General features: G+C 47.3%; 1 protein-coding gene across 3 annotated transcripts in view; it reads right to left on the bottom strand.

The window, feature by feature from the left end:
* Positions 1 to 13,373, bottom strand: part of BDH1 (3-hydroxybutyrate dehydrogenase 1) — a 43,307-nt gene extending 29,934 nt beyond the window's left edge. Inside the window, exons 1-2 of one of the 3 annotated variants that reach the window (XM_058556081.1) lie at positions 13,134 to 13,373; positions 5,577 to 5,703 (exon numbers count right to left, since the gene is read on the bottom strand). In XM_058556081.1, the coding sequence (XP_058412064.1) occupies positions 5,577 to 5,659 (83 nt within the window). In that variant the 5' untranslated portion in view covers positions 5,660 to 5,703; positions 13,134 to 13,373. Of the gene's footprint in view, positions 1 to 5,576; positions 5,704 to 6,957; positions 7,265 to 13,133 lie in introns of those variants that run through there. The other 2 variants (XM_058556079.1, XM_058556080.1) reach the window with 2 other exon arrangements.
* Positions 13,374 to 26,300: the final 12,927 nt, after the last annotated feature.

Raw genomic sequence — 26,300 nt, forward strand, 5'->3', positions numbered from 1 at the left:
TGGTTAAGTTCACACGCTCCACTTTGGCAGCCCAGGGTTCACAGGTTTGGATCCTGGGCACGGACCTACACACCACTTATCAAGCCATGCTATGGCAGGCATCCCACATATAAAGTAGAGGAAGATGGGCAGAGATGTCAGCCCAGGGCCAACATTCCTCAGCAAAAAGAGGAGGATTGGCAATAGGTGTTAGCTCAGGGCTAATCTTCCTCAGCAATTAAAAAAAAAAATGTTGGGTTTACTAGACAGAAACGAGGGTCCACTAGGAAATCTGCCAAGGTAACCCCTGTCCTTTTGAACTGCCGCAGAGGAGTCTCTCTGGATTTTAAGTCCTTGTACATTGATGGTCTCAGGTGAGCAGAATGGTATGGTTAGTACACCCAAAGCTGGTTAAATGACTTTACCCAAAGAGAATCACTGTTTTTCCACAACTCTAGGCGTTGCTTTGCAAACAGAATAAGGTGTCCTTGTTGGAACTAGATTATACATGCTTGTCCTCTGCCACTCCCTTTGCACTATCTGATATTTTAAAAAGTAACAAAAGGGTCACAGCAAGAGAAAGAGCTCATTTCAGACTGACTGGCTGCCAAATTTTCTCTAATCCACTTCCCCATTCTCAAATATATCCAGACTTGAACTTGGCTATCTCTGGGTGTATTCTACCAGGCCCTACTGCTCATCCCCAGCTGACCAGGGCATTTCTGCTTTTCCAGAGAGCACAAGGCTCCATTCCTCCACACCCAATGCCGAAGAGGCAGAACCCCGATAAGGTGGGTGAGTTGGGGCCAAGAACACTGCTGGGAGGCTCCAGCCGGCACGAGAGCCTTCTCAGCCTCTCTGTCTTGGCCACTGCTGGGCTTGCCTCACGCTGCTCTTATTTCTCTCCTCTCAACTTAGAGCTCCTGCAAGTGCTGCGGGATCCCTGGCTTGGGCTGCTTCTCAATGTGGAGGGGCCTTGGGCCTGAGCAGGCCTTAGTACCTTAATTCTCAAACTGTAGTTAACAAGCACCTAGGGAGCTTGTTAAAATGCAGACTCCCAGGTCCCTCCCTTCGACACTGTGATTCAGTAGGAAGGGGCGGGCCCTGGAAATGTGCATGTTTAATGAGCAAGCACCTCAGGAGACTCCAGCACAGGCGGTTCTGGGGAAAGGGCTGACTAACACAGGGTCAGGAGCAGCTGTTCTCAGGTTCGCCTCCCTGGTTGTTTACTAGAAACACTCGGGAATGTGATCGAGGTTGTGTGGTTACGTTATTAAAAAGAGTTCTTACCGGGGCCGGCCCCGTGGCGTAGCGGTTAAGTGCCTGCGCTCCGCTGCTGGCGGCCAGGTTCAGATCCCGGGAGCGCACCGACACACTGTTCATCTAAGCCACGCTGTGGCGGCTTCCCATATAAAGTGGAGGAAGATGGGCATGGATGTTAGCCCAGGGCCAGTCTTCCTCAGCAAAAAGAGGAGGATTGGCAATGGATGTTGGCTCAGGGCTGATCTTCCTCACAAAAAAAAAAAACAGGAGTTCTTACCATTTAGAGATAGACACCAAGATATTTACAAATCAAACATGACATCCAGGATTTGCTTCAAAATAATCCAGTAGGGGGAGGGGAAGGAAAATGAGTGGGAACAGAGATGGAAAAAGATTGGCCATGGGCTGATAACTGTTGAAGCCCAGGCACACAGGAGATCAATATACTACTTTCTGCTTTTGTATATGTTTAAAATTCTCCCCAAAATAGTTAAAGAAGAATCACCAGGGAAGCTTTTAAAACTATTTCCAGGCCTAGTCTCCTCTCTAATCAATTAAATCAGAATCCCTGGAGCAGGGCACAGGGATTTTTTCCCCAATGTGCTCTAGCTCATTCTAACCTGCAACCAGAGCTCATAACTGCTGCCTTAGGAAAATTAAGCAAGAACTTTTTCCCAACTCGGGTTTCCTTTTTGAGCTTCTTGACTGCCAAGGCCCTTACATCTCTGGGGTCAAAATCAGTTCTAGGCCACAGCCCAGCTCAGCTGAGGTGACACCACTGTTTGCCGGCCAATATCCATTCTTCTCATCTGCCTTACTAACAAAATTTTGTCTGGGGGTAGCAATGTGCCCAACTCTTTCCAGACTACCGCCTACCTGGTGATCATGTGACCCACCTCTGGCCAATAAGGTGAAAGCATCAGTCTGCAGTGATTGCTGGGAGAGGTTTGCTCTCTGGGTACAGGAGCAGCTCCTCCCTTCCTCCACGTTGCTTTGCTTCTTCCTGCCTGGACTGAAGCTGGAGGAGGAGGAGCATCACAGCACTCTAAGGTGACAGCCACCTCAGAATGACAGAGCAGAAAGAAACAAGGAGCCTGGGCCCCCAAAGCCACACCAGCCTTCTGGGGGCCTCTGCTCCTCTTAGTGTGATGCAGCCCTAACTGATACACTGGTTTCTCAGGGCTAAGAGTGCCCCTGAGGGGTTAAGCCCAAATCCCATAATATAGATAGTGTGCATTTCCCTGGAAGGTCCCCTCTGCCCAGGAGGATCTTGCAGTGGCAGCATGCTGCTGGTCAAGCAAACCACTAACTCCAACAGCTATGCCAGCCTCACAGGTGGTACAGTTAAACACAGGATCGTCAGCAAACGTTCTGAGGGGGGAATCCCAAAGGGGTGGCCGGCAGATTCAGAGGTGGAAAGCTTGCTGATTTCCATCCTACCTAGAAGCGCAATCAGATGGGGTGGAGAAGGTGGTGTCTGGCACTTCCCCAAGGGCCTGTGGAAGAAGCTGCTGGTCCCCAGAGCCCTGGCGTCCAGGAACTCGCCAAGCCACATTTGAGATGCCACCCCATGTTGGCCAGGGCATTAATTCTGGCTGCTTCTCCATCTTACCAGTCTGTATCTCGATCCTTTTTGTTTCTCCCGTCATTAACCAGTAACCCAGCCTTCTGCTGAGAGGTGTCATGAGTCAATTTGACAGGCGGAATCTAACAAGATGGGGTTTAGGAGAGACAAAGGTCAGTGAGACAAGCGCCGCCTGGGAGAAATACGGCCTTACACAGCAGCATCGTGAAAAAATGTAGTCTGGTCAACCATGAATCACAACTGACGTGGCTGCCAAAAGAGGCTGTGTGCGCCTAGGCTGGAAGGGGTAAGGGAGGCAAGAGCCCTTCTCCACTCTGCCCAGGTCAGCTGCCTGGAGGATTAGGTGTCATGCCCGGGCAGGCAGAGCTGAGCACTGTGGCTGAGCCAGCTGGTGTGTATAACCAAGATCCGGGAGGTAGCATGCCGGGTGGGGAATGCGTCGGTAAGTCACCTGCCCCAGGGGGTGCCAGAGCCTTCTGGCAAAGCTGGAGATCCAAAACCTGAGGGCTGTGCAGAGCCAGTAAGCAGAGGAGGTTGTCAGGTGTCAGGACAAGGGCTGCATCTGGCCACTCCTGGGGAGATTTTCATCTGGACAGAGGCTGTGTACTGGGTGACTGCTGCTCTGAGGCTTGTACACAAGGGGGGTGTTCTGTTCGGGGCCCAGGAGCCCAGGTCAAATGCACATCATTGATGTGGGAGACCTGGATGCTGAGTGGAAAAACCATGGGAGATGAGCAATGAAAAAACATGCAGATGGAATAAGAGAAGTCAGGGAAGGGTGAGGGGTATTGGGTTGGCATGGTGTCCCTGGGGATAAGAGATTAACTTTGTTCAGTATGAATACAGAGGGCAGACCCCGGAACAAGGGGTGGCATTTACAGGAGAAAAGACTTCTGCTCAATATGAAGAAGGACTTTACAATAGCACTGTCCAAAGACAGGAGGCCTGATGTGAGAGGTACTGACTACCCCATGGGAAGAGATGTTCAAATAGAGGCTGTAAGGTCACTTGTTAAGGATGCTGTCACAGGATCCAACCACAGGTGGGGACAGGAGTATGAGGCCCTTTCCAACTGAGATTCAAGCAAAATGATCAGGCCAAAGGTTTTTCCCCACCCAAAGACCTGCTGTCTGATCAGGCATAGTGATCACCCACCAGTCCATCCTCCTTACACACCTGGGTCTCTCTTCCTGACCTCTGCTGACACCTTTGCCCTAAGGTCAGCTAATGTACTCTAATGTAGCTCTGCCCTTGACCACGCTGCCCCATCCCCCTCAGCCTAACCAGGCTATTTCTGTAATCCTTCCAGAAGATTCAGAATCTCCCTGTGACAGCCTTTCTTTCCCCTCAAATGAGCCAGAAACTTGACTAATGCCCCACTTCCCTTGAATTTAAGAATAAAAACCTTTGTAAAAGTATTTTAACTTCCTTTGGTATTATTTTATCCTCTCTAAAAAATAATCTCCAGAAATCTCTAAAAGCCACTTTTGAAAAAGATTTTGCCATGTCTATGAATAGCTCACTGAAAAAAAACAAACTTCAGTAAATCTTTCAAAATCTTTCACAACAGAGCCATGCTCTTTTCCCTCTTTGATGGGATGTCTCCTCTGCGGGAGGGACCATTTTAATCTTTTCTTATATGGTGTCCTCTGGTAATTGAGGCCCCACCTGCAACCAAGCTTCTGTATCCCATGGAAATGCTTTTAAGAAAATGCTGCTAAAAGCCTAAATGCATGTTCTTCTAAACATATTTATTGGCATAGAAAAGATCCATCAATTTTCTAGCTGCTGAGACTTTGAATTTAACTTGACATTCAACTTCACTCCCCTCAAATACAAAAGAAATAAAAAGATATTTATTTTCTCCTTGCTCTGGCTGCAAAAAAGAAAATGAGGTAGCAGAGCACACCGAATCACCTTGAAAAAGGCGATTCCAGGAGCTCTCAAGAAGACGGACTGCTTATTTAATTTGTACTTAACGCTTTCTCTAAATCACACAAACAGTTCAGTGAAGTCTCGGGACATTTTAGTTAACCGGTTTCATGTGTAAGATTTAAAGTGAGCAGCTATCCAGGAGGTCAAAGGAATGAGAGGTTTCAACATCCTGTGCCTCCTGCTGCCATGCACTGAGAAGGGCACCACCTCACCTAAGTGGGATTCTTCCAAACATACATACCTGAATCTAAACACGAGGAACATTGCACAAACCCAAAGTGTCAAGGTCACCAACAACATAGACTAAGGATCTGCCCCTGAGAGGAAGAGACTAAGGAGACACGACAACTAAGTGCACTGTGGGACCCTGTTTGTATCCTGGACCAGAAGAAGGTCCATTAGTGGGCCATTTGGCGAAATTTGAATCAGGTCTGTTGATGAGTTAATAGTATTATATCAGTGGTAAATTCCTGGTTTTGATGATTGCACTATGGTTTTGCAAGATGTTAACATTTGGAGAAGTTAGGTGAAGGGGATACACAAACCCTTTGTACTATTTTTGCAACTTTTGTAGAGTCATTTCAAAATAAAAAGTTTTAAAAAAGTAAAGCAGTAATGAAAGATATTCTTGTGTGCTCTGTGTGCCCTGGGAAGGTCTCTTCCGAGGACACCGTCAAGTTTCCTTTGCTGGTGGGTACTGAGAGGCATCTCTGAGAGTCAGTCCATCTTACCACCTGCATCATTGTGTGTGAAGAGCTGTGCTTTGCCCAGAAAGTGTGACCCTCAAGGCCACCTCCACAGTTCAGTTTCTTACCTCGTTCCATTGTCTCTTTCATGGAAACTTAGGGTGCTCCCCAGGAGCTGTGACAGGGGTCTGGAGAGGCGAGTGGTCAGCATTGTGGTCACAAGAAGTAGAATGGTTGGCCTCCTCCTGGTGGGTTCTGAAACACAGAATCTGGCCTTGTTGCCCTCAGAGGTTCAGGCACGAGTGGCTCTGACTGCTTGACCCAGGTCCAGTCATGGTACCAGGCAGGCCCCTCCTGCACCTCCCTCTCAAGCTGTAGTCTCACATGATGGAAAGAGTCAGGAGGCTGGACGTCTGGCAATCTGGGTTCTCGTTCTGGCTGGGCAACCAACTCATTGGGCAACCCTGGACGTGTCATCACCCATTTATTTGTAACATGAAGAGGTTGGACTAGACCCAGTGATCCTAAAACCAGGCTGTGCAGCAACCACTGGGGGACTCAGGGACCTAACTCTGACTCTGTGGGTCTCATTCTCTTGTCTGTGTTCCCCACATCCAGCAAAACATCACTCTCAATTTGCCCACATGCCTCCACAGGCAGTTTTTTTAGCCCCATGTCATGTACCATTTGCCTCAGCTCTCACCCACCCCACCAAACACAGGGTCTGGCTCTGAGGCTGAATTCAATCAGCAACTCATCATAGCATGGAGACTGGAGCTATAAAATGAGACACACTTTCATCAACCTTACAAGGCCAGGTGTCGCTTGGTGTCACCTTAAGGCTACTTAGCACCATGACTAGTTGTGCGTTATTATCTGTTAACCAGTGGGTGCATCAGTTGTCCTCCTGTCCTGGTTAATTCTGTTCTGGTGATGCCTCCTGGCCTGAGGGAAGGCAGAGGAGGCTGGGAGGGAGCTGAGCAAGGCAACCACAGCCGGGGGAGCTGTTGCTCTTTTCCTGGTGAATGTTCCAGGCCTGTCCTTTGCACATCGGCCTGTGGTTTGTTAGACTGTTCTTATCAGTAACAGGTTCTGCCTGGGAGGCAGCTCCTCCTCTGCCATTTGCTGTCACTCCAAACCTAACCAATAACCAGCCCGCCTGGGCCAATGGGTCTGTAATTATTCCATTAACTAGCCAATCACTACAACGTTCACTGCAGGAGGCAGGTGGAGGTGTTTACTCTGTTTAGTCCTCAGGAAAGGTAAACAAACAGTGATCTCTGGGCTTGTGTGATCTTTCCTGGACCAGCAAAAGACTCTTGCTTCCACTCCTGCCCCTGCTCACCACACTCATTCTCAGCCCTGCAGCCCGAAGGATCTTTACATCAGGCAGGTTACGTGACTCCCTTATGCCTCTTTCCCACGCCTGCTGGAGCGGCCTTTGCCTCCCTTCCTAATCTTGTCTGGTACCACCCTCCCCTGTGCTCCCTGTGCTGTAACCACACTGACCTTCTGGAAGTTTCTGAAAGTCAACTCTTTTCTGCCTTAGGGCCCCAGCCCTTGCTCTTCCCTCACTCCAGATGGCTGAGCCCTTCTGACCCTCAGACTTCAGAGACGCTGTCCCCAATCCCCCGTGCGACACACAGAGGTTGCTCTCTCTAAGCTCACTCTTCAATCCAAAATGATCTTGTTTCTTTACTTTATCTTCCCTCCTAGATCATAAGCGCTGTGAGGCCAGGGGCCTTGCCCGTCTTGTTCACCACGGAATCCCTCGTGCCTAGAAGAATCCTGACACAAAGGAGGCACTCAGTGAGTCTCTGCCGAGTGGAGAAGAGCTGTGTGCTCCCCCTCCCCACCCCCGACAGGGCACTCTAGAGCACTTAGGCTCCTGAAGGTGGGAAGTCAGCCTGTGGCCAAAATAGAAGTTTCCATGACAAGCAGTTGACAGGCAACAGCAAAATGGAGCCCAGCCTGGCCCTTTATAGCAGGCACAGGCCCGTGTTGGGCTCTTTGCCTGGGTGCCCCCCTCCTCACCCAAGTACTGACCAGCTGGCTGAGCACACACAGCTCCGCCTCCTCCCAGGATTGGAGTCTGACATCACCACTGGGTGGTTTCAAACCCAGTTGTCTGTAATTAAAGCCCTTTCCATCCCTCTGCTCAATGCCTGGGGCAGAGAATGCTTCAATATTCTCTCCAAATAGAGGGCTGCTTTCAATTTTGTTTTCCTCAGAGTCAGCAATACCCAAAAGTGCTGAAGTCAAAATAGTTTAAAGTGCATAAAAACTCACCCCCTTGAATAATGCACTATTCACAATATAGTCTCATATAGGGAATGGTAGAAATTTACATCTCTTTTTCTTCTTCCCTTTTTTTAAGTTTCTGAAACATGCTGCTGATTTTCACTCCAAACACAATGTTATAGGCAGTGGGGTTCCCACACACTCCTCTGGGTTGTTTGCCATCTTAATGCCTTGTGCTGGGCTTTAGTCTCTGTAAATATGAAGTTCTCAACTTGAAAAGCCATTTGCCTTTTGGTTTGGAAACAGACATGGTTGTGGGAAGTGGGTGCTGCAAGGGGAAAGGCAGAGCACCTGTGGGGCGAGGGGCAGTCTCAGCCTTGAAACTCAATTGGCTGCCCCAGGGTGACCTGGCACAGGGGGCTTGACTACCAGTGACCAAATTTATAAGATACTGTCACAAAATCAAGATGCTCACATATCAATCTGTAATCTCGGAGAAACTGTTCTAACATTGGGAACACCTGGGTCTGCTCTCAAGGGCACCTACTCCCCATTGTCAATGCATAACCCATATGTAACCTGTGGAAAGCACCCTCTCGCCAAAGAAACAGTGTTGCATCCTTGTCCTGATTCTGGGCTCCCTTGCTGCATTCTGACACGACTGTCCTGCAGAGGACATAGCTGATTGCATTCCTGTGGGTCAGGGTCAAGGTTTCCCCTGTAGGAGGCAGACATTCCCAGTACTGACATCCTCGGAAGAGGCAGGGTGTCTGGAGGAAACAGGAACTCAGGAGCAGGCCTTAGGCAAGAAAGAGAACTCAGGTGTTCTGGGTTGGGCCTTGGCACCGCCAAGTAGGAAAGGAAGGCCCTGTCCCACTGAGGAGGGCAAGCTGGAGTTAGGCAGGAAACACCCCATGCAGGGACCCCACATTGAGGAGCTTAAGACCAGTGAGCTATGTGAGACTCCAAGGTCTGACAACTGGCAGCCTGCCTCCAACATGTTCTACTTGCTGCTTTGTTTGGCCAGCCTAGTGTTTTAAAAGGCAACGTGACTAGGCAGCTAAATCATGCTTTAACCTAGTACAAACAATATGCACTTACTATCTTAAGCCTACCCAGACCTTCTCTGTTACCTGCCTGGACACAACGGGCATTTGGGTTTGAGATCCCTCGCCAGAAAGATGTATATTCTCCTTTGGCTATTTCCTTTCTGACCATTTAGCAGAGCCTTGCCTAAAAGTTCCAGCCCAGCTCAGCTACATACGCTAACTGCACAGTTAAAGCCAAAGCTTTAACTTTAGAGCCCACTTCAGAGAAGGTAAATCTAATGTGGACACTTTGATTAGACTGAGAGACACTCTCATCACCAGATCAGACTTGGGTGATGGCCAGTTCTCCTCAGACAACATATCACAGACATTCTCCACAGTGGTCATCTTGTGGGTGTCTGCCGGCTCACCTGACCCCTGTCCTCTGGGACCTGCCTCTTACCCACAGGATTTGGCCTCTGCAGCTGTAGTTGGACAGTGAGACCTCAGAAACACCCAACCCAAGATGGACCCATCATTCTGCCCCCCGGCACTGTGAAAGAATGCAAATCAGCCTCTGTGGGGTGGGGACATGTGATCTGGCTGCCGGAGCTATGCTACATTGGGCCTGAAGCCAGAGAGAGATGGAGAAAGCCAATCTGCAGAGAGAGAGAGAGAGAGAGAGTAAGGCACACATGCAGAAAGAAGCAGAGATGGAAGTGGAGAGGGAGAGAGAAACAACAAGAACAGAGCTTTGTGAGTAGGTCCTCAGGACAGATCTACTTTTGAGGCCCAGGTGCCCTCCATCCTCCAGCTCTGAAGGCATGCTATGTCTTTATTCTCCACGTTGATTAAGCAAGCTTAAAGTTTCTGTTCTTGCAACCAAAACAACATTGGCTAAAACACTGAAAGCAGGTTCTTTCTGCAGATCATTATTATTAATTCTTAATCTTGCCCCATATTTTAAGAATGTCCCACTGTAGATCTTGTAACGACAACAGGAACACGTGCCTCCCCCTCTCCACTTCTCATCCATTCTTCTCCAAGAGAAAGTGTTACCAGAGCTGTCAAAATTGCCATTATTACAACTGCCAGATTAAGCAGGCATCCCAACCCTAGGAGAAGAGGGCTTGACTACCAAATTCAAGTCAACCACTAACGATGGGGCTCTGTTCTTGGTCTCTTCTTGCCACCATGGTGAGCTCTCATAGCTTTAAATATGATTTACATGCTGCCAACTCCCAAATGTTTATCTCCAACCAGCCTTATGTATCCAATTGCCTATCCACCATCTCCGCTTCAACGTTTAATAGGTTTCTCAAATTTAACCTGTCCAAAACTGAGCCTGTGCTGTGGCCCTGACTATCTGCTCCTCTAAGTCTTCCTCACTCTTGACTCCTCTCTTTCTTACATACTCCACAGCCACTCTGTCAGCAAATCCTGACTCCGCCTTCACAATATATCTAGGATCCTCCCCTACTGTCTTTGTCTAAGCCTTTATCACTTCTTGCCTGGACTATTGCAACAGCCTCCCAGCCAGGCTCCCTGCTTCCCGCCTCATGCCCCGTCGGACACTGCTCAACACCGCTTGCGTGATCTTGTGAAACAGAAATCAGACCACGTCACTCCTGCACCAAAGTCTTGCTCAGAGTAAAAGCCAAACTGTTTATACATTGCCTACATGGCCTGCCCTGATCTGGGTCCCCATGACCTCTCTGACCTCATGCCCCTGGTTCACTGCACTTTGGTCACAGTGGCCTTCTCGCTGTCCTTGGAACGACAGGCAAGCTCCTGCTTCAGGGCCTCTGCCCTTACTCTTCCCTCTTCCTGGAGTGTTCTTCCCCTCATTCTCCATAGGGCTCATTCTCTCACTTCTGCCTTCTACCCGCATGTTTACTCAGTGAGACATTCCCTGGCCACCCCACAACCCCACCCCACCCTGACATTTTCTAGCCCCATTCCCTCCATTTTTTTTCCCTCCTTGGCAACTTACTACATTATAACATTATACATAATGTAATTATTTATCTTATTTGTTGTCTTTCAGCCCCATTAGAATGTGAACTCTGAGAGCGGGGGGGTTTGTCTGTTTTATTCTCTGTTGTATCACCAACACCTTACCAGTGGCCTGCACACAGTAGGCACATAATATGTGAATGAATTAACAGAGTTTTCAATAACTCTCACTGGGTTAAGTAATTGACTGAGGATGGACAAGGGCAGAAGCAGGGAGAGCATTTAGAAGCTATGGCAATAATCCAAGGACACAACATACAGCCATGCAGGTTGTGCACTGCACAACTCCAGTGAAATGTGAAAAGGCGCTCCCTGGAGATATATAAAAGGGCTGCCAGCTCTGGTGGAAACCATGGAGGTGATTTGAAGTGGTCAGAGTCTAGCTATGACTTGAAGGTAGAGCCCTCCTCCATTTACTGACAGATTAAATGTAGGATGTGAAAAAAGATTCAAAGACATTTCCAAGATTTTTGGCGCAGATGTAAAAAATGACATTAGCACAACTGACAGATTAAGAAGCCATTCTATGCCTATATGCTTACCACATTTCAAATCAGCGTATACAGGCTGGGCATCCTGGTCCTCACCCAGCCGCAAATCATATCTCCAACTACACTTTTCTCATCTATTCATTATACCCTTACTACACCATCCCTCAACAAGCCCTGTACTTTTCAATTTCCATGCCTTGCTCATCCTATACCAAATCTGACTTCTTCATCTGACCAAGTCCCAGCTGATTCAAATAACACCTCCTCAGAGATGCCTTTCCTGATCCTCTAAATCAAAAACCAGTCTCTTGTCTACATTCACATTTCACTCCCTCCTTCTGTGTCTCTGCGATAGCACTTACCTAGGCAGGGCAGTATTAGAGGTATTTCGGTTAATAACCATTCATAGTCTCCATCTAACCACCAATCCCCACCTGGACTGTGAGCGCCCCATAGATAGGATCCCCGTGTTGAGTCATTGATTTCCGGTTCCTCCAAATATCTACTCTGGTGCCTGACAAGAAGCAGTGGCTCTATAAAGGTGTATTGAGAGAATAGAAAAGATACACAAATTTCAAAGGTCAGCCTCCTCGCCCGCCAGAAGTATATGCCCTGTGCAGGGCCAACGCCTGACTCCAACGCTCTGATAGAAACTAGGACATCTGGTGCGTCATAAAGGATCTGGGCAGCAGGAGGCCTGCGGGCGGCCCTCCATAATGAAATCTGCGCCTCTGCAACCCCTCACAGCGTTAGACAGTGACTCTGCATCAGCTGACTAGGGGCAGATTTTGGATGACCGGATGGAAAAAACTGCGCAGAATTCAACGTCCGGCTCAGCGCCAAACACGCCCCAAGCGGAGCGCAGCCGGGACAGAGCCGAGAGCAGACCACCTCAGGTACTAGGCAGCAGGCAGCCCGAGCGCGGCAGGCCCAAGACGCGCATGCGCCACCTCGCTCCACGCGGCGCCAGGCTCCGCGCCGAGGGCTGCGCAGCCAATGGCAGGGCCGCCGTCTCTTCCCGCCGGCCGGAGGCGGGGAGCCGAGGGGGCTCGGCCCGAGCCGCGCTCCCATTGGCTGAGGTGGCACCGCCCAGGCAAAGCCCCACTGTCCGCTCGCCCTCTTGCCGGCTCGCCGGCGTGGTTCCGGACCCTGCCTGGCCCGGGCCCACCACCACCCCAGCATCCCCAGCTTGCCCCCGGGGTGCCTCCACCTTGTTCGGTCCTCCTCCTCCCCCGGTCCTGCGGCCCGTCCGGTACTCCAGCAACCGCCGGCTCAGCTCGTGCTCAAGGCAGCCGAACCGGCAGCATGACCGCTGTCCAGCCTCCTTCCCGAGGGCGCAGCAGGAAAGGACAGAGCCTCGTGGAGGACGCGGGAGGACGAGGAGGGATGCGTGTCAGAACGAAAGAAATGTGCAGTGAAGAAGGGAGCAGTGCCCAGAGCCCGGGCTGGAAGGCAGGACCACTGGCTTTGGTCCTGGCTCGGCCTCTTACTACGATGTGACCTTGGGCGGGTTGCCTCCCTTCTTGGGGCCGGGGTCGCCTTCCGTAAAATGCGGCGGCAGACACGCATGAATACTGAGGGTTTCACCTAGGAGTCTCGGGCAGCGTGTTCAACCGGGACCTCCTCCTGCCGAGCACATTATTGCGAATAATAAACGCCAGGCGGGGCTCCCAGAGCGCGGACAGAAGGCCCGGGCGGGCGGCGGATGAGACGGGTCTGGGCAGATCGGTTCGTCTTCTTACCCTGATTCCGCCGCGGCCGCAGGGCCCAGCCTACAGGACTCAGTGCCCCCTTCCCCACCCGCATCTCGGCGACACAGCTAAGGGGACGCGCAAGGCCAAACCAAACCGAGCAAGGGGCGCCGGCGCATCCCACCCGAGCTTCAGAGATGCGGACCCCCTCCTCTTACCCCAAACCAAATGAGCTGCGGAGGGCTCAGCTGGTGCACTCGTCTTAACACGGCGCTTCTCCGGTACCCGCGCTCCTGGCTCGGACAACCGAGTGGAGGCGCTGCCGCCGTTTCCGTCTCCAAGCCCCTCTTCTGGTTCCCACCGCTGCGGCCTCAGCTGCCAGGATGCGCCTGTACACTGTGGGTGCGCGCTTTAGGGCTGTGCAGGGCGGGGCCCGACGGCGGGCGTCGCTGGGGCGGGGAGTGCTCGCGCGCCTCCTCCTTAGCCTTCGGTGTCCCCAATCGCTGGGCGCCTAAACCCGGCGCAGATCACCTCCATCTCCATCCCCGTTCTGGAGCGGGCTTCAAAGCCATCAGCGCCTCTGGCAGGTAGGAGAAGGTGCCGCTCCAGGAAGTGAGGAAAATCCTGGTGAGGACGAGGCTCGTTCCAGGACCTATGCATGTTTGCTGTCTTTAGAGCTCATCAGGGTTGGTTGATTGGTTTTTATATTTCTCTTTTGATCAGATGAAATTTATTTAAAGATTTGCTCCTAAGGGTCTTTAAAAATAACTTAAGAATGGCACAGCTTCCGAGTTTCAACAATAGAACATCAGAGACCAATAGGCCACAGATCAGGCTGCCCCCTCTACACTCTCCCACCCACACTCACCCCACTCCCACCCTACAAAGTTTCCAGGATGGGAAACAGGCTGAGGAGAGAAAGGAACTAGCAGGGCAAATTAAGGGCAGAGCTATGTTTAGGTCAGATTACAGAGAAGGACTGACTGGAAAGGGACCAGGCAGACAGAGGGAAGTACTGGCTTGTGGGACTTAAGAGAAACCTGTCAGCCCTGGTCCACAAGCTTGAGGGCTGAGGCTGTGTTCCCCTTCTTTATCCCCAGCCCTGGCACATAGAGCCTTGAAGACTGGGAGAATCATGAAGAGAGGATGCACTTGGTTCTCTGTACCCATTTCACAGACAGTCACTCAAGCCAGAGTATTTGCCTCAGTGCTGTGTTTCAGAATAGTCACTCTGTACATCATGCCACAGCCCTAACAATAGATTACTAATCACCGGCTTACACTTTGAGGTTATGCGTTACTGGAAAAGCAGATATTTAAAGGAAGAATTAATATTCCCACCTAGGAAAACCATAGATCCTGACTTTGGACTTAGAATTAAATGGAAATATAGTTCTATTTATGGAAGACAGGGAAAGGACATTTGACCTGAGGTTTTGTCTCCTGTGGCTGACTTCACATCTTCCCAGCCTATCTTTTTTGTTTGTTTTCTGTTTACTTATTTATTTTTACATTCCGGTAGTGAACTAAGAAATGTATAATGTTTTGGTCTTTCTCAGCTAACTCAGGCATCCTTTTTCCACGTTTACCAGGGCTGCATTTTTTTCCCCTACCGTTTAAGAATTGCCCCTCCTTGAAGCAATTTCATTTCCACTTTCACAGAGTTGCCCTTTCCCTTTATAGGATTCCCAAAGCTCAGCCAGCCCATCTTTTCACTCTAGCATTGCTGTGACAACCAACTGCATACAGGTGTAACCTGAGAGCACCCTGCCTCAGCTGCACCTGGTATCTTCCAGCCTCAGGGCTTCTGTCACTGCAGCCTGGGCCCCCTGCAGTGGCCCACTGCCTATTCTGACACATGCATAAACCTGGAAGTGCAAAGGAACTAACACTTCATGGGACAACTCTTGACCAAGGCAGACAGGAGCTGGTGGGGACATACTCCACTCTTCCAGTCTTCTGGTGAGCACTTCCAAGGTACATCCTATACAGCTCCTAAGATGATAGAGTCCCGGTTGCCCGGGTAATGCCCAACTTGATCAACTCAATGATGCACCCTGGCATTGCCTTTCTCTTTCTCTTCTCACCTGTTTGACTCTTCCCAGTCCTCCACTCCTGATCCTTGGGATTCATTCCCAAAATAAATGACCTGTACACAAGTCCTTACTCGGGATCTGTTTTGGGGGAGAACCCAAATTAAGCCAATGGTTAATTCACTAAGGTTAGCCCTTAGTGAATCTCAGCCCACAGGCCTCATTCTCACCAGAGCTTTCCCAACTCTGTTAATAAAGAAACAATTTGTTTGCTTTGAACTTTCGCTCCTTTCATTTCCCAGTTGCCCTGCCCTCTAGGGCATCGCTAATTAGCTCTCAGAGACAGGCAAGAAGTGTCAGCGACTCCCAGGAGAAAGGGCCAGCTGAAGGGCTGGGACTAGGTGAGAGGCCCACAAAGCCATTCTCAGCCCCACCTTAAACCTTTCCCCTCCTTCCACGGCCCTGGCTGCTGACTTTGAAACTGGAGAAACTCTCAGCTCTGGGGTTGAACATGGAAGCAGAGACAGTGTGGGACCCAGGTCACTCCCAACACAGCGTGTGCCAAGATTCTGTCTCCTTCCTGCCCTCGCCTTCTGCCTGCCCCCCTATAAAAGCAGTTCCTTTGCCTGGATGCAAGGTATCAGGCCAAGGTCTTTGGCACCTAGCACATTTCATCTCATTTTCAACACCAAGAGGGTGTTGTTGCAAATTACCAAGCTAGGCTTAGGATGGAAACAGCCTTAGTCCCCGCCTTCAAGGAGGGAAATGAGACGGCACATAAGCTAAATGAATCATGAGTGTTCTAAAAGAGGGGCATGTAAGTAGTGGGAGTTCTGGTGGAGGTTCAGGACAGGCTTTGTAGAAGAGGGAGCATCCTGAAAGACTCTCAGTTGGAAGGAAACACCGTCCAAATATCCCCCTGCCCAGAGAGCCACAGTGCTTGCTCCTGCCCCTGTATCAGCTCCTAATTGCCTCCTAGCTCACAGCCTTCTTGAATCCCAGCTCCAGCTGATCATTCCCTCATCTTCCTAGGCCCCAGCCCTCCTCTGCTAGATCTCACCCTGCCCCATCTCCAAATGCCCCTGGTCTTCTCTGCCCTCAGTGTTAAGTGTCGAATGCCAGATGGTACAGGTTAAATCCTGCCCTTAGAAACAAAAGAAAAACTAAACAAATGGGACTACATCAAACTAAAAACCTTCTGACCAACAAAGGAAACCATCAACAAAAAGACAACTTAACAGTTGGGAAAAGATATTTGCAAATCATATATCTGATAAGGGGTTAATAGCCAAAATATATAAAGAACTCATACATCTCAACAACAAAAAAACTAACAACCCAATTAAAAAATGGGCAAAGGATCTGTACAGACATTTTTCAAAGAAGATATGCAGATGGCCAACAGGCACAAGAAAAGATGTTCAACATCACTAATTATTAGGGAAATGCAAATCAAAACTACAATGAGATATCACCTCATGCCTGTCAGAATGGCTATAATTAACAAGACAAGAAATAACAAGTGTTGGAGAGAATGTGGAGAAAAGGGAACTCTCATACACTGCTGGTGGGAATGCAAACTGGTGCAGCCACTATGGAAAACAGTATGGAGATTCTTCAAAATATTAATAATAGAACTACCATATGATCCAGCTGTTCCATGGCTGGGTATTTATCCAAAGACCATGAAAACACAAATGCATAAAGATATATGCACCCCTATGTTGACTGAAGCCTTAGTAACAATAGCCAAGCCTTGGAAACAACCTAAGTTCCCTTCGAGGAGGGACTATTGGATAAAGAAGATATGGTATATATACACAATGGAATACTACTCAGCTATAAAAAAAAGATGAAATTTTGCCATTTTTGACAAGATGGATGGACCTTGAGGCTATTATGCTAAGCGAAATAAGTCAGAGGGAGAAAGTCAAATACTGTATGATCTCCCTCATAAATAGAAGATAACAACAACAAGAACAACAAACACATAAATACAGAGATTAGATAGGTGGTCACCAGAGGAGAAGAGGGGAGGGAGGCTGGTGAGAGGGGTCATTGGGCACATGTGTGTGGATGGATGGTAATTAGTCTTTGGGTGGTGAACATGATGTAGCCTACACAGAAATCAATATATGATGATGTACACCTGAAATTTATGATGTCATAAACCAACGTTACCTCAATAAAAAAATAAAAAGTAAATAAATCCTGCCCTTAGCCAGCCACCTCAAAGCCCTCCAGGAGCCCACGTGTGCAGTGCTCTCTGCTGAGTTCTGCTGGGGAATAGAGAGTAATAACACCATTTGCTCTCCCAAACCCCGCGGGTCTGCTGTTCTGATGCAATTGAATTTCCTTTAAAAAAATTTTTTGGAGGAGGGGCTAGAAACCATGCCCTTAATCTGCAGACTTTTAGAAGTATCAAGTAGCTTTTTCTATACTTGACAGTGAAAAAGCCCAATGCATTATTCTAAAACAAAGCTGTAGTGCTCAGAATCCAGGGTGCTGAAGAGAGCCCTGGATCCTAACGTGGCTGTAATGCTGAGTTCTGCCTGTGAATGAGAACCAGAGGCCCGACTTTTTCCCTGCAGTGAATGACCAAGTAAAACAAGTGCTTAACTTGGATCTTACGGCGGGGGAGAAGGGAGGGGAGGTATCAGGCACCCGCATCCCCACCCCCTTTCTGTCTCTTGACTCTAATGTATTTAATTAAAATGATTGTTTAAGTCACAGGGTTTCAGGGGAAGTAGTTTGGAAATTTAAGCAAAGTTCTTTTGAGGTAATTGGGATCTTTGAAGAGGGAAAAGTATGAGGAGATAAAGACACTTGTGTCCCCACCGCTGCTCGTCCACCCCAAGCAAGAGCAACCCATAGAACTGCTTCCTTCCTTCAGTTTACATCCATCCAGCCCTTCTTATATCCCAGACATTGTGCTTTGTTCTTGGAATGCAGTGATAAGCCAATGCGGGGTCTCTGTCTTCAGTAATACAGCTGAGCAGTTATTGACTGATCCCTGTGTACCAGACACCATGCCAAGTGCCTTGTGTGCATTATTTCACTTACTCTCTGCAACAGTCCTAAAAGTGACCTAAGATTATCCCCATTTGCACGACCTAGAGAGGTCAAATAATTGCCCACAGCAACACAACAAGGAAGTGGCAGAGACAGATCCCACACAAGTCTGTTCCACACCGAAGACTTTCTATAATCACGCCGTCGATTGTCCTAAGGTTCTTGCTTTGAAAAAAAGGATAAATGTCCCAGTTTGTAAGGCTATTTGGAGTATAGAATTTTTTACAACCAGTTGGGCGTTGTTTCTGTGAGCAATCCAACAGAAGCTGGAATTGCTTTGTGACATGGAAACTTCATTGAGTACAATACAGATGCCAAGATCTGATGCCCTCAACTAGGAAAAGTAATCATAGGTTCTAGTTGATCATATAAACTTGGAAAGACAAAAATACGAGACAAGATTCTCAACCTTTAAATCTAATTTTCTAAACTTCAAATTCTACTTTTTCAAAAAATATTTAATATGTTACAATAAACTGTTTTAAAAACCAGGATACAAAACTGTATGCTTATTTTGATTAATGTCTTTTCAATTGTTTCCCAACAAATGTGTATTATTTATATTTTTTGCTTGTTGCTACCAGGGACAGAGCCTACTATTTTAAAAGGGAAATCAAATTGCAAAGCTGCTGCCTCTCTGTTTGGGGTTGCCAGCACTCCTTTCCAAAGACCTATTTGCTCCTCCCCAACCTCATTCCCTCACACCAGGCTCTTCCCAAGACTTAAGGGTTTTCGTGCTGCTGATAGTTCTCACAGTCAGCATTCTCTCACCTTAGCCAGTGGGCATAGCAAGGCTCCTTCAGCACCATCAGCACACAGGATCTTCTCTAGGCAAGTTACAAGCCAGATACACCTGGAATCCTCTTAATTCTGTTAATAGGGTGTAACAGACACCCCTGGGAACCTCTTCCAGGCTTTATGTGTATTATTTCAACTCTTGCCTTTAGCTGGGAAGGGAAATTCTCACAGTCATATGACAAGCAAAGCCAACTAATGATAAAATACAGTATTCGGAGTTCTGGATCTTTGTGTGTTTGTCATTGAATAGACAAAGTTCAGCTTCATAACTGTTCGTTTTAAGCTTAAAATGTCTGTGAGTTTGGCCCTCTGACAAGCAGAGGGTCGGGGGTAGATGCCACTGCTTAGGGACATATGGGAAAAAATGATGCCAAAGGGCAGCTCCAGCTGTCTCCATCTTGAGCTCTCCCTGCCAGGTGTGTGTGGGCATCAAGGAGCACACAGGAACTGGCCTGAACTCAATGAGAAATATCCAGAGTGCCCCGACCATGACTAGAATCAGGACCTGAGAAAGATTTCAAGATGGCCAAGTGGCTGTGGAGAGGGTCAGCTGCAAGAAAGTGGGGCCAGAACATGTCTCTTGAACATCACACAGGAGGTAAGAAAGAGTATTTCTGGAATATAAGAGATCCCTTAAGGGCGTCTTTTAGTATTACCATGCCCTGTGATGAAGGTCAATGGAAAATTACAACAATCCAATTCAGGCAGGACTACTAAGGCCTAGACCCTCCTTGAAGGAAGGTTTGGGTCATCCCACTAGGTAAAGAACCACGACCAGCTGAGAGCAAAGGGAATATGGAACTGGCAGTGGGAAAAGGTGATTATAAATACCAGCTACAACCATGTGTCCAGTTACAGAAACAAGAACCGTAATTGTCATGAGTATTTCTTCCTTATTTTGTTATGGATATATATGTGTAATATCGTTGTTTTCTTTCCTCTCTTATCCTCTTATCATGTAACATGTTTTTACTTTATATTATATATATCATAGTATTGTTAACTTTACATCGTATTATTTAAGTTATAGGATATCTAGGAGAAGCGTAAACATCACCCAAGGACTTTGTACCTTTTCTAGTACATTTTCGGTTGTATACAGGATAGTTGTATCATGTTAGGTGGAATTATGACCTTGTTATTGTCTTTATTGGAGATTAAGTATGGTTTAAGGAGACGTGTATGGGTGCCAAGACGACAAGGAGTGGACTGTGATGGTTAATTTTATATGTCAACTTGGCTTGGCCACAATGCCCAGATAGTTGGTCAAACATTACTCTGAATGTTTCTGTGAAGGTGTTTTTGGATGAGATTAACATTTAAATCAGTGGACTTCCTTACAGGAAGTAAGCTGTGGCCCAAGCCGGTGGCCAAACTGGAAGGAGAAGCTTGTAGAAATGAAAAGAGTCTGAAGAGATGAGGCTGAGGAATGGAGGGGGGGTAGGGTGGAAGGGCTGGGAAGCTTATCTCTTGAATTTCATGGCAAATTCACTGGGTGATGAGAGGTATTTTCTTAACATTACACAAGTACCCCAGCAACATGTCTTTTTTAAGAGTACCTCAGCCAGCTGGGGTATCTCTGGGTTATCCTAGTACAATGTTTCCTCAGCTGGAGACTACTTGAGGCAGACCAAGGGTTTCTGGAACCTCTCCTTGCTTCTTCATCCCTCCCATTTTACCAGGTTCTGCAGCCAGCCTCCAATTCAGGAGGCATTTGGCTAACCTGTCCCAGCATCCTATTTCCTCTCTCCAGTCACTGGGTCAGGTCTGGAGTGGTAGAGGACGGAAGACACAAGTGGGGGTCCTAGTGTGTCAACTAGAGAAAAGTGAAGGAAAGCATAGGATGTGAAGGGATGCACAAAGGGGTCTGGGGTAAGCTGGAAGCCAAAGACCACCAGACTGACCAGCCCAGTCTTCCAGCACTGGCTAAGCTAGAAGGAAAGGCAGAACCAGCAGTGTGGAAAGAAGTGAGCTGTGACGGGGCCCAGATGCTTGGTGGCACTCGGGGCATACTAGGCCATCCTAGAGGTTTTTCCTCCAGTGGCTGCTCATTTTCCTGCATAATGTGAGGCTGCAGCAGCCACGACAGAGAAGGGTAAAAGTTGTGCTTGTAGGGAGGGTATGTTCTGATAAGTAGAGGCTGGCTCAGGAAATGGGTCCCACCCACACACAAAATAATAGAACTCCACCCATGTTGAGGGGCTTGCAGCTGGAAGGCAGAGTCCCAGAGTCATGTCCCAAAGAGAGACACCACATCCAGACACCTCAATGGCAGGGCTGAAAGGCAAGAAAAAGAAATGAATTATAAATAAAAGGAGCCAAGGGCCAGCCTTGGTGGCCTAGTGGTTAAGTTTGGCATGCTCCATTTTGGCAGGCCGGGTTCAGTTCCCAGGCGCAGACCTACATCACTCGTCTGTTAGCAGCCATGCTATGGCAGCAGCCCACATCAAAAGAAAGAAAGAGGAGGATTGACAATGGATGTTAGCTCAGGGCAAATCTTCCTCACCAAAAATAAATAAAATAAAAGGAGCCAAAACTACCATTACTACAGGCACTATAATTATTAATCTAGACTATTTAGGATAGTTAACATAAAAACTATTGGAATAATAATGGATTTCAGTAAGTTGGTTGAATACAAGACAAATATATGGACAAAATTAAAAGCTTTCCCATTTAGAAGAGGTAATGGTAAAAAAATCATAATAATCATAATCACAACAAAAACTATGTAGTACTTGGAGACAACAAGAAAATGCAAAGTCTTTATTTTTAAAAAAGTATATCTTTACTGAGAGACATGAAAGATGGACTGAAAAACGAGGGGAAATACCATGCTTTCAGATAGGAAAGCAACATTATAAAAGATGGATTTTTTCCCCTACGTTTATCTAGAATTCAGTGCAGCTTTGGTAGTAGGAGGGGGAGGGAAACTTGACCAATTGGTTCTGAATGAGTAGACATGCAAAATTAAGCCGGATAATTTTGAGAAATGCCATATAAGATCAAAACATACTACAAAGCTAAGCTAATTACAAAAGGATGGTTCTGGTGCGTGAATAGAAAAAGCAGTTTAATGGAACAAATATGCAGTCCAGAATCAGAACCACAAATTAATGGAAATTTAATATACAATAAAAGTAGCATTTCCAATCAAAAAAGATAAATTATTTAATAGTATAGAGACAATTATCTATGTATATACCATACACAAAAATAAATTCTAAGTAGATTAAAGATCTAAAAATGAAAACTAAAACTATAAAAATGCTGGAAGGAAATATGAGACTATTTCTATAATCTTGAGGTTGGAAAAGGATTTACTAATCTTAACACAATGTCCAGGAGACATAAAGGAAAAGACTGGAAGATTAGACTGCTTAAAAATTTAAACTTTTGTTCAAGGAGAGCCATCATTGAAATTGTTGGCTGAGAGAACATATCTACAACACATATAACAGATAAGGGCTAAAAATCCACAACCTATAAAGTGCTCCTACATATGAATAAGAAGAATATAAAACAATCTAGTTGAAAAAATACACAAAGGATAGATAAATCACAAAAAATATAATCAAATGGCCAATTAACATAAGAATATATGCTCGTTTATGATGATGAATCCTAGTTTTTTAAATGCAAATCAAAAATAAAATTTTTTTTGTCAATCAGCTTGGTGAACATTAAAAGACCGGAGGGAGGGCCAGCGGGGTGGTGCAGCAGTTAAATTCGTGTGTTCTGCTTCCGCAGCCTGGGATTCGCCAGTTCCGATCCTAGGCACAGACCTACTCACGGCTCATCAAGCCATGCTGAGGCGGCATTTCACATAGAAGAACTAGAAAGACCTACAACTGGGATATACAATTATGTACTGGGGCTTTGGGGAGAAAAAAGCAAAAATAGAGGAAGATTGGCGCAGATGTTAGCTCAGGGCGTATCTTCCTCAGCAGACAAAAAACAAACAAACAAGAGCCTACAGGATCCAAGGAGCTAAGATATGGAACCAAAAGTGGAGATGGGGCGTGGGCAGGGCACAGAACCAAAAGCAGGAGAGTGAAGTAGGAGAAGCACAGAGAGTGGAGCAACCCTGGAGACACAGCCAACGCCCCAGGCGGCTCATTACAACGCATAACGATGCCTAGCACAGCTTGGAACTGGCGAGCTGGATTTATTGAAAGGGACTGAGCCAACTGAGTGGCATATGAGGGGACGTGGTAAGCAGTTCTGGGCACATAATGGGCACATTATACATATTTGTTAAATAAATAAATGAAGGAATAACTACATTAAGTAGGTGCAGTCACACTTGATCGCTTCAGCACCAAAAAATCCACCAAGACCTTCCAAGGTAATCAGAGAAGGGAGGATTTCAACATTCGGGAATGTGGGTGCGCCTCATAGCCCCAACTCCTGCCTCCAGGGATCCCCTCCCCTTAGGTATGCTCGAGGTTGTTCCCCTTTACTTTCCACCCAGGCAAGGGCACAGACCTTTCCCCTAATTCCAGCGGGGCCAGGAGAGCAGAGTTGTTCTGAAACCAGGCTGAAATGTTTGCACAGTCTTGGCCAGACGCTCAGAGCAAACTGAAGGGAAATTCACACCAGAGGTAACAGGCTGCCTCTGATTCCCCAGGCAATAGCGATGGAGTCACCCAACAGACGCTGAGATAACAGCGAATGTGGAGAAGTCCCTGGGGACAGCCACTCACATCTGTGCCCATCTTTATTTGATCTTCCGAGGTCTCTGTTGCTTTTCTGCTCCCTGAGGTTCGATGGGACAAAAAGCAAGTATTCACCACTTCCTCCTTGTCCTGAGGGCAGAGAGCCAAAGAGAAGCCCTGAAAAATGGTGGAGCCCACTCGTCCTGTTCTGTTTTTGCTATTCTTAAAGTGCTCCGAGGGACAGGATCTCCAAGGGCAGCCTGCGTCAAAATGACAAAGCTGTGAAAAACTCCTACTCTAGAGTCTAATAAGAAATTAGCTGGCCGGCCCCATGGTTTAGCAGTTGAGTGCGCGTGCTCCGCTGCTGGCGGCCCGGGTTCGGATCCCGGGTGCGCACCGATGCACCGCTTCTCTGGCCATGCTGAGGCCGTGTCCCACATGCAGCAACTAGAAGGATGTGCAACTATGACATACAACTATCTACTGAGGCTTTGGGGGGAAAATAAATAAATAAAAAAATTTAATAAATAAATAAATTAGCAATTCAGCAGGTGTGAACACTTCTCAGAGTCAAAAATCGGCATCCAGTTTCTGCCACTATCTTGCTGTGTGACCTTAAGACCTCTCCTCCCTGAACCTCCATCTCTGCGTACAAAGAATCACAAGGCAGGCTTGAGTAACGCTGAAGACGGCTTAGAGTTCTGAGTTCCATCATTTTTATCCAGCCTGATGCCCTGCTGCCTCCTCCAGGATCTTCACTGCCCTTTTAGGTTCCCAAGAGCTGCGATCCAGGGCATGCAAGCAGGAGGCAAGTGGCGAGCCAGAAAAGAGCCCAGCATCCCTTCCCAGCAGTGGTACCAGCACTTATGAGGAACCACAACGAACCAAGCTGGCTAGAGGTGGAGCTCGCCATTTAATGGAGAAAGAATTAAGCCGCAGGTTGAGTTAATAGTCTAATTAAATATTATGGTCCAACAGTGTTGCACTGAACATTTTAGGTAAATAATACTCCCTCAAATATCAATAGCCTCTGCCAGCGATGAGTGACTCACCATGTGTACAGTCATAACTGCCTTACTTCTCGGAGAAATCAATCTGAGTGTGACAACTTAGTTTGGGCCAAAAACAGTAAGAAATTCAATCTAATGGGCTTAAGTTAATTAAAATAAGGCTAAAATCAAGGGCTGAACAAATTTGTATACCACGAACTCATAGGTATTTATTCCCTTAATAAAATCACCATATAAAAAACACATCATTTTGCTCCTAAATGCTCAATGGCATTTAAAGCAGTAGCAACCTCAATCTTTGGAGGGTGTTTAGAACCTTGCTTTCCTGACTATTGCTCTCTTTCTCAAGTCCTTTGGAGACTCCAAGCTAAAAGTCTTTGAGACCAGGCCAAATGACTTCCCTGGAAAGGCAATGACCCTCTCAAAGACCCAGGTCAGCTGATGATGGGTCTTTGGTGGCATGGACAGCTGGCAGGAGGTTTAGGCCTTGGCAGCTCCTTCTGCAGGATGCACCTGTGCTTCCTGCTACCACCAAGTCACCTGGTTCCTGAACCACGCAGCCCGTACCACTTACTGCTGAGCCTTGAGCGTGGTTCATGACATGTGTCCACAACTGTGCATCCTGACCTATCTCCAAGATGCACACCCATCTCCAAGTCCACTCTGACCTGTCCTGAACTTCCCAGCTGTTTTATTTCCTGTCTTTGGGCTAATCTTACCTACTCTTTAAATCTAATGCTTTCACCCTTTCTCTTATCTTTGCTTCCATTCTATCCCACTCCTTTTAGGTGTTCAGTGGTCCTCTAGGGCTAGCAAGTGTCCTGGAGCATTAGGGAAGAGGGACCTCTTATCATGGGAGAAGTCTCTGAAGCGGAGGGACTTCAGGGACACTGCTCAGAAGTGGAGCATCCTTCTACAGGGAGGTGCCATAGAGACAATGGAGCAGAAATGGGCCCTCAAACCTGCATCTGCTTCTGGACATCTGCCCCCTACAGAATATCCATATTCTATCGGCCTCAGCACATCCAGACCAAACACCAGCTTAGGAGTGTTGTCAGGGGACCCTAGGCAGCAGGGCCTTGGTGAACAGAGAGCCACCTGTCTTTTCCACTCCTCCTACCTCTGTCCTCCTCTGAGGGTCGTGCTACCTTCCTTTTTAAGGCTACAAATACAAATTAACTTATTCCCACCCCCCATTCCAAAAGTAGAGCTTCATTTATTCAACAAAAATTTATCTAGCACTTACTATTTGCTCTAGGCACTGGGGATATACCTGGGAATAAAACACATAAAAATCCCTGCTCTCAGGAGGCATCACAATCCCTGACTTCAAAACATACTACAAAGCAATAGTAATCAAAACAGCATGGTACTGGTACAAAAACAGACACACAGATCAATGGAACCGAATTGAAAGCCCAGAAATAAAACCACACATATACGGACAGCTAATTTTCGACAAAGGTGCTAAGAACATGCAATGGAGAAAGGAAAGTCTCTTCAATAAATGGTGTTGGGAAAACTGGACAGTCACATGCAAAAGAATGAAAGTGGACCATGTGCTATCGCCATTCACAAAAATTAACTCAAAATGGATCAAAGACCTGAAGGTGAGACCTGAAACTATAAAACTCATAGAAGAAAATATGGGCAACACACTATTTGACATTGGTCATAAAGGAATCTTTTCGGATGACATGCCTACCCAGACTAGGGAAACTAAAGAAAAAATAAACAAGTGGGACTTTATCAGATTAAAGAGCTTCTACAAGACAAACGAAACCAGACTCAAGATGAACAGACAACCCAGCAGC

The sequence above is a fragment of the Diceros bicornis genome, chromosome 15, assembly GCF_020826845.1.
Source record: "Diceros bicornis minor isolate mBicDic1 chromosome 15, mDicBic1.mat.cur, whole genome shotgun sequence".
NCBI classification, from domain to species: Eukaryota; Metazoa; Chordata; class Mammalia; order Perissodactyla; family Rhinocerotidae; genus Diceros; species Diceros bicornis.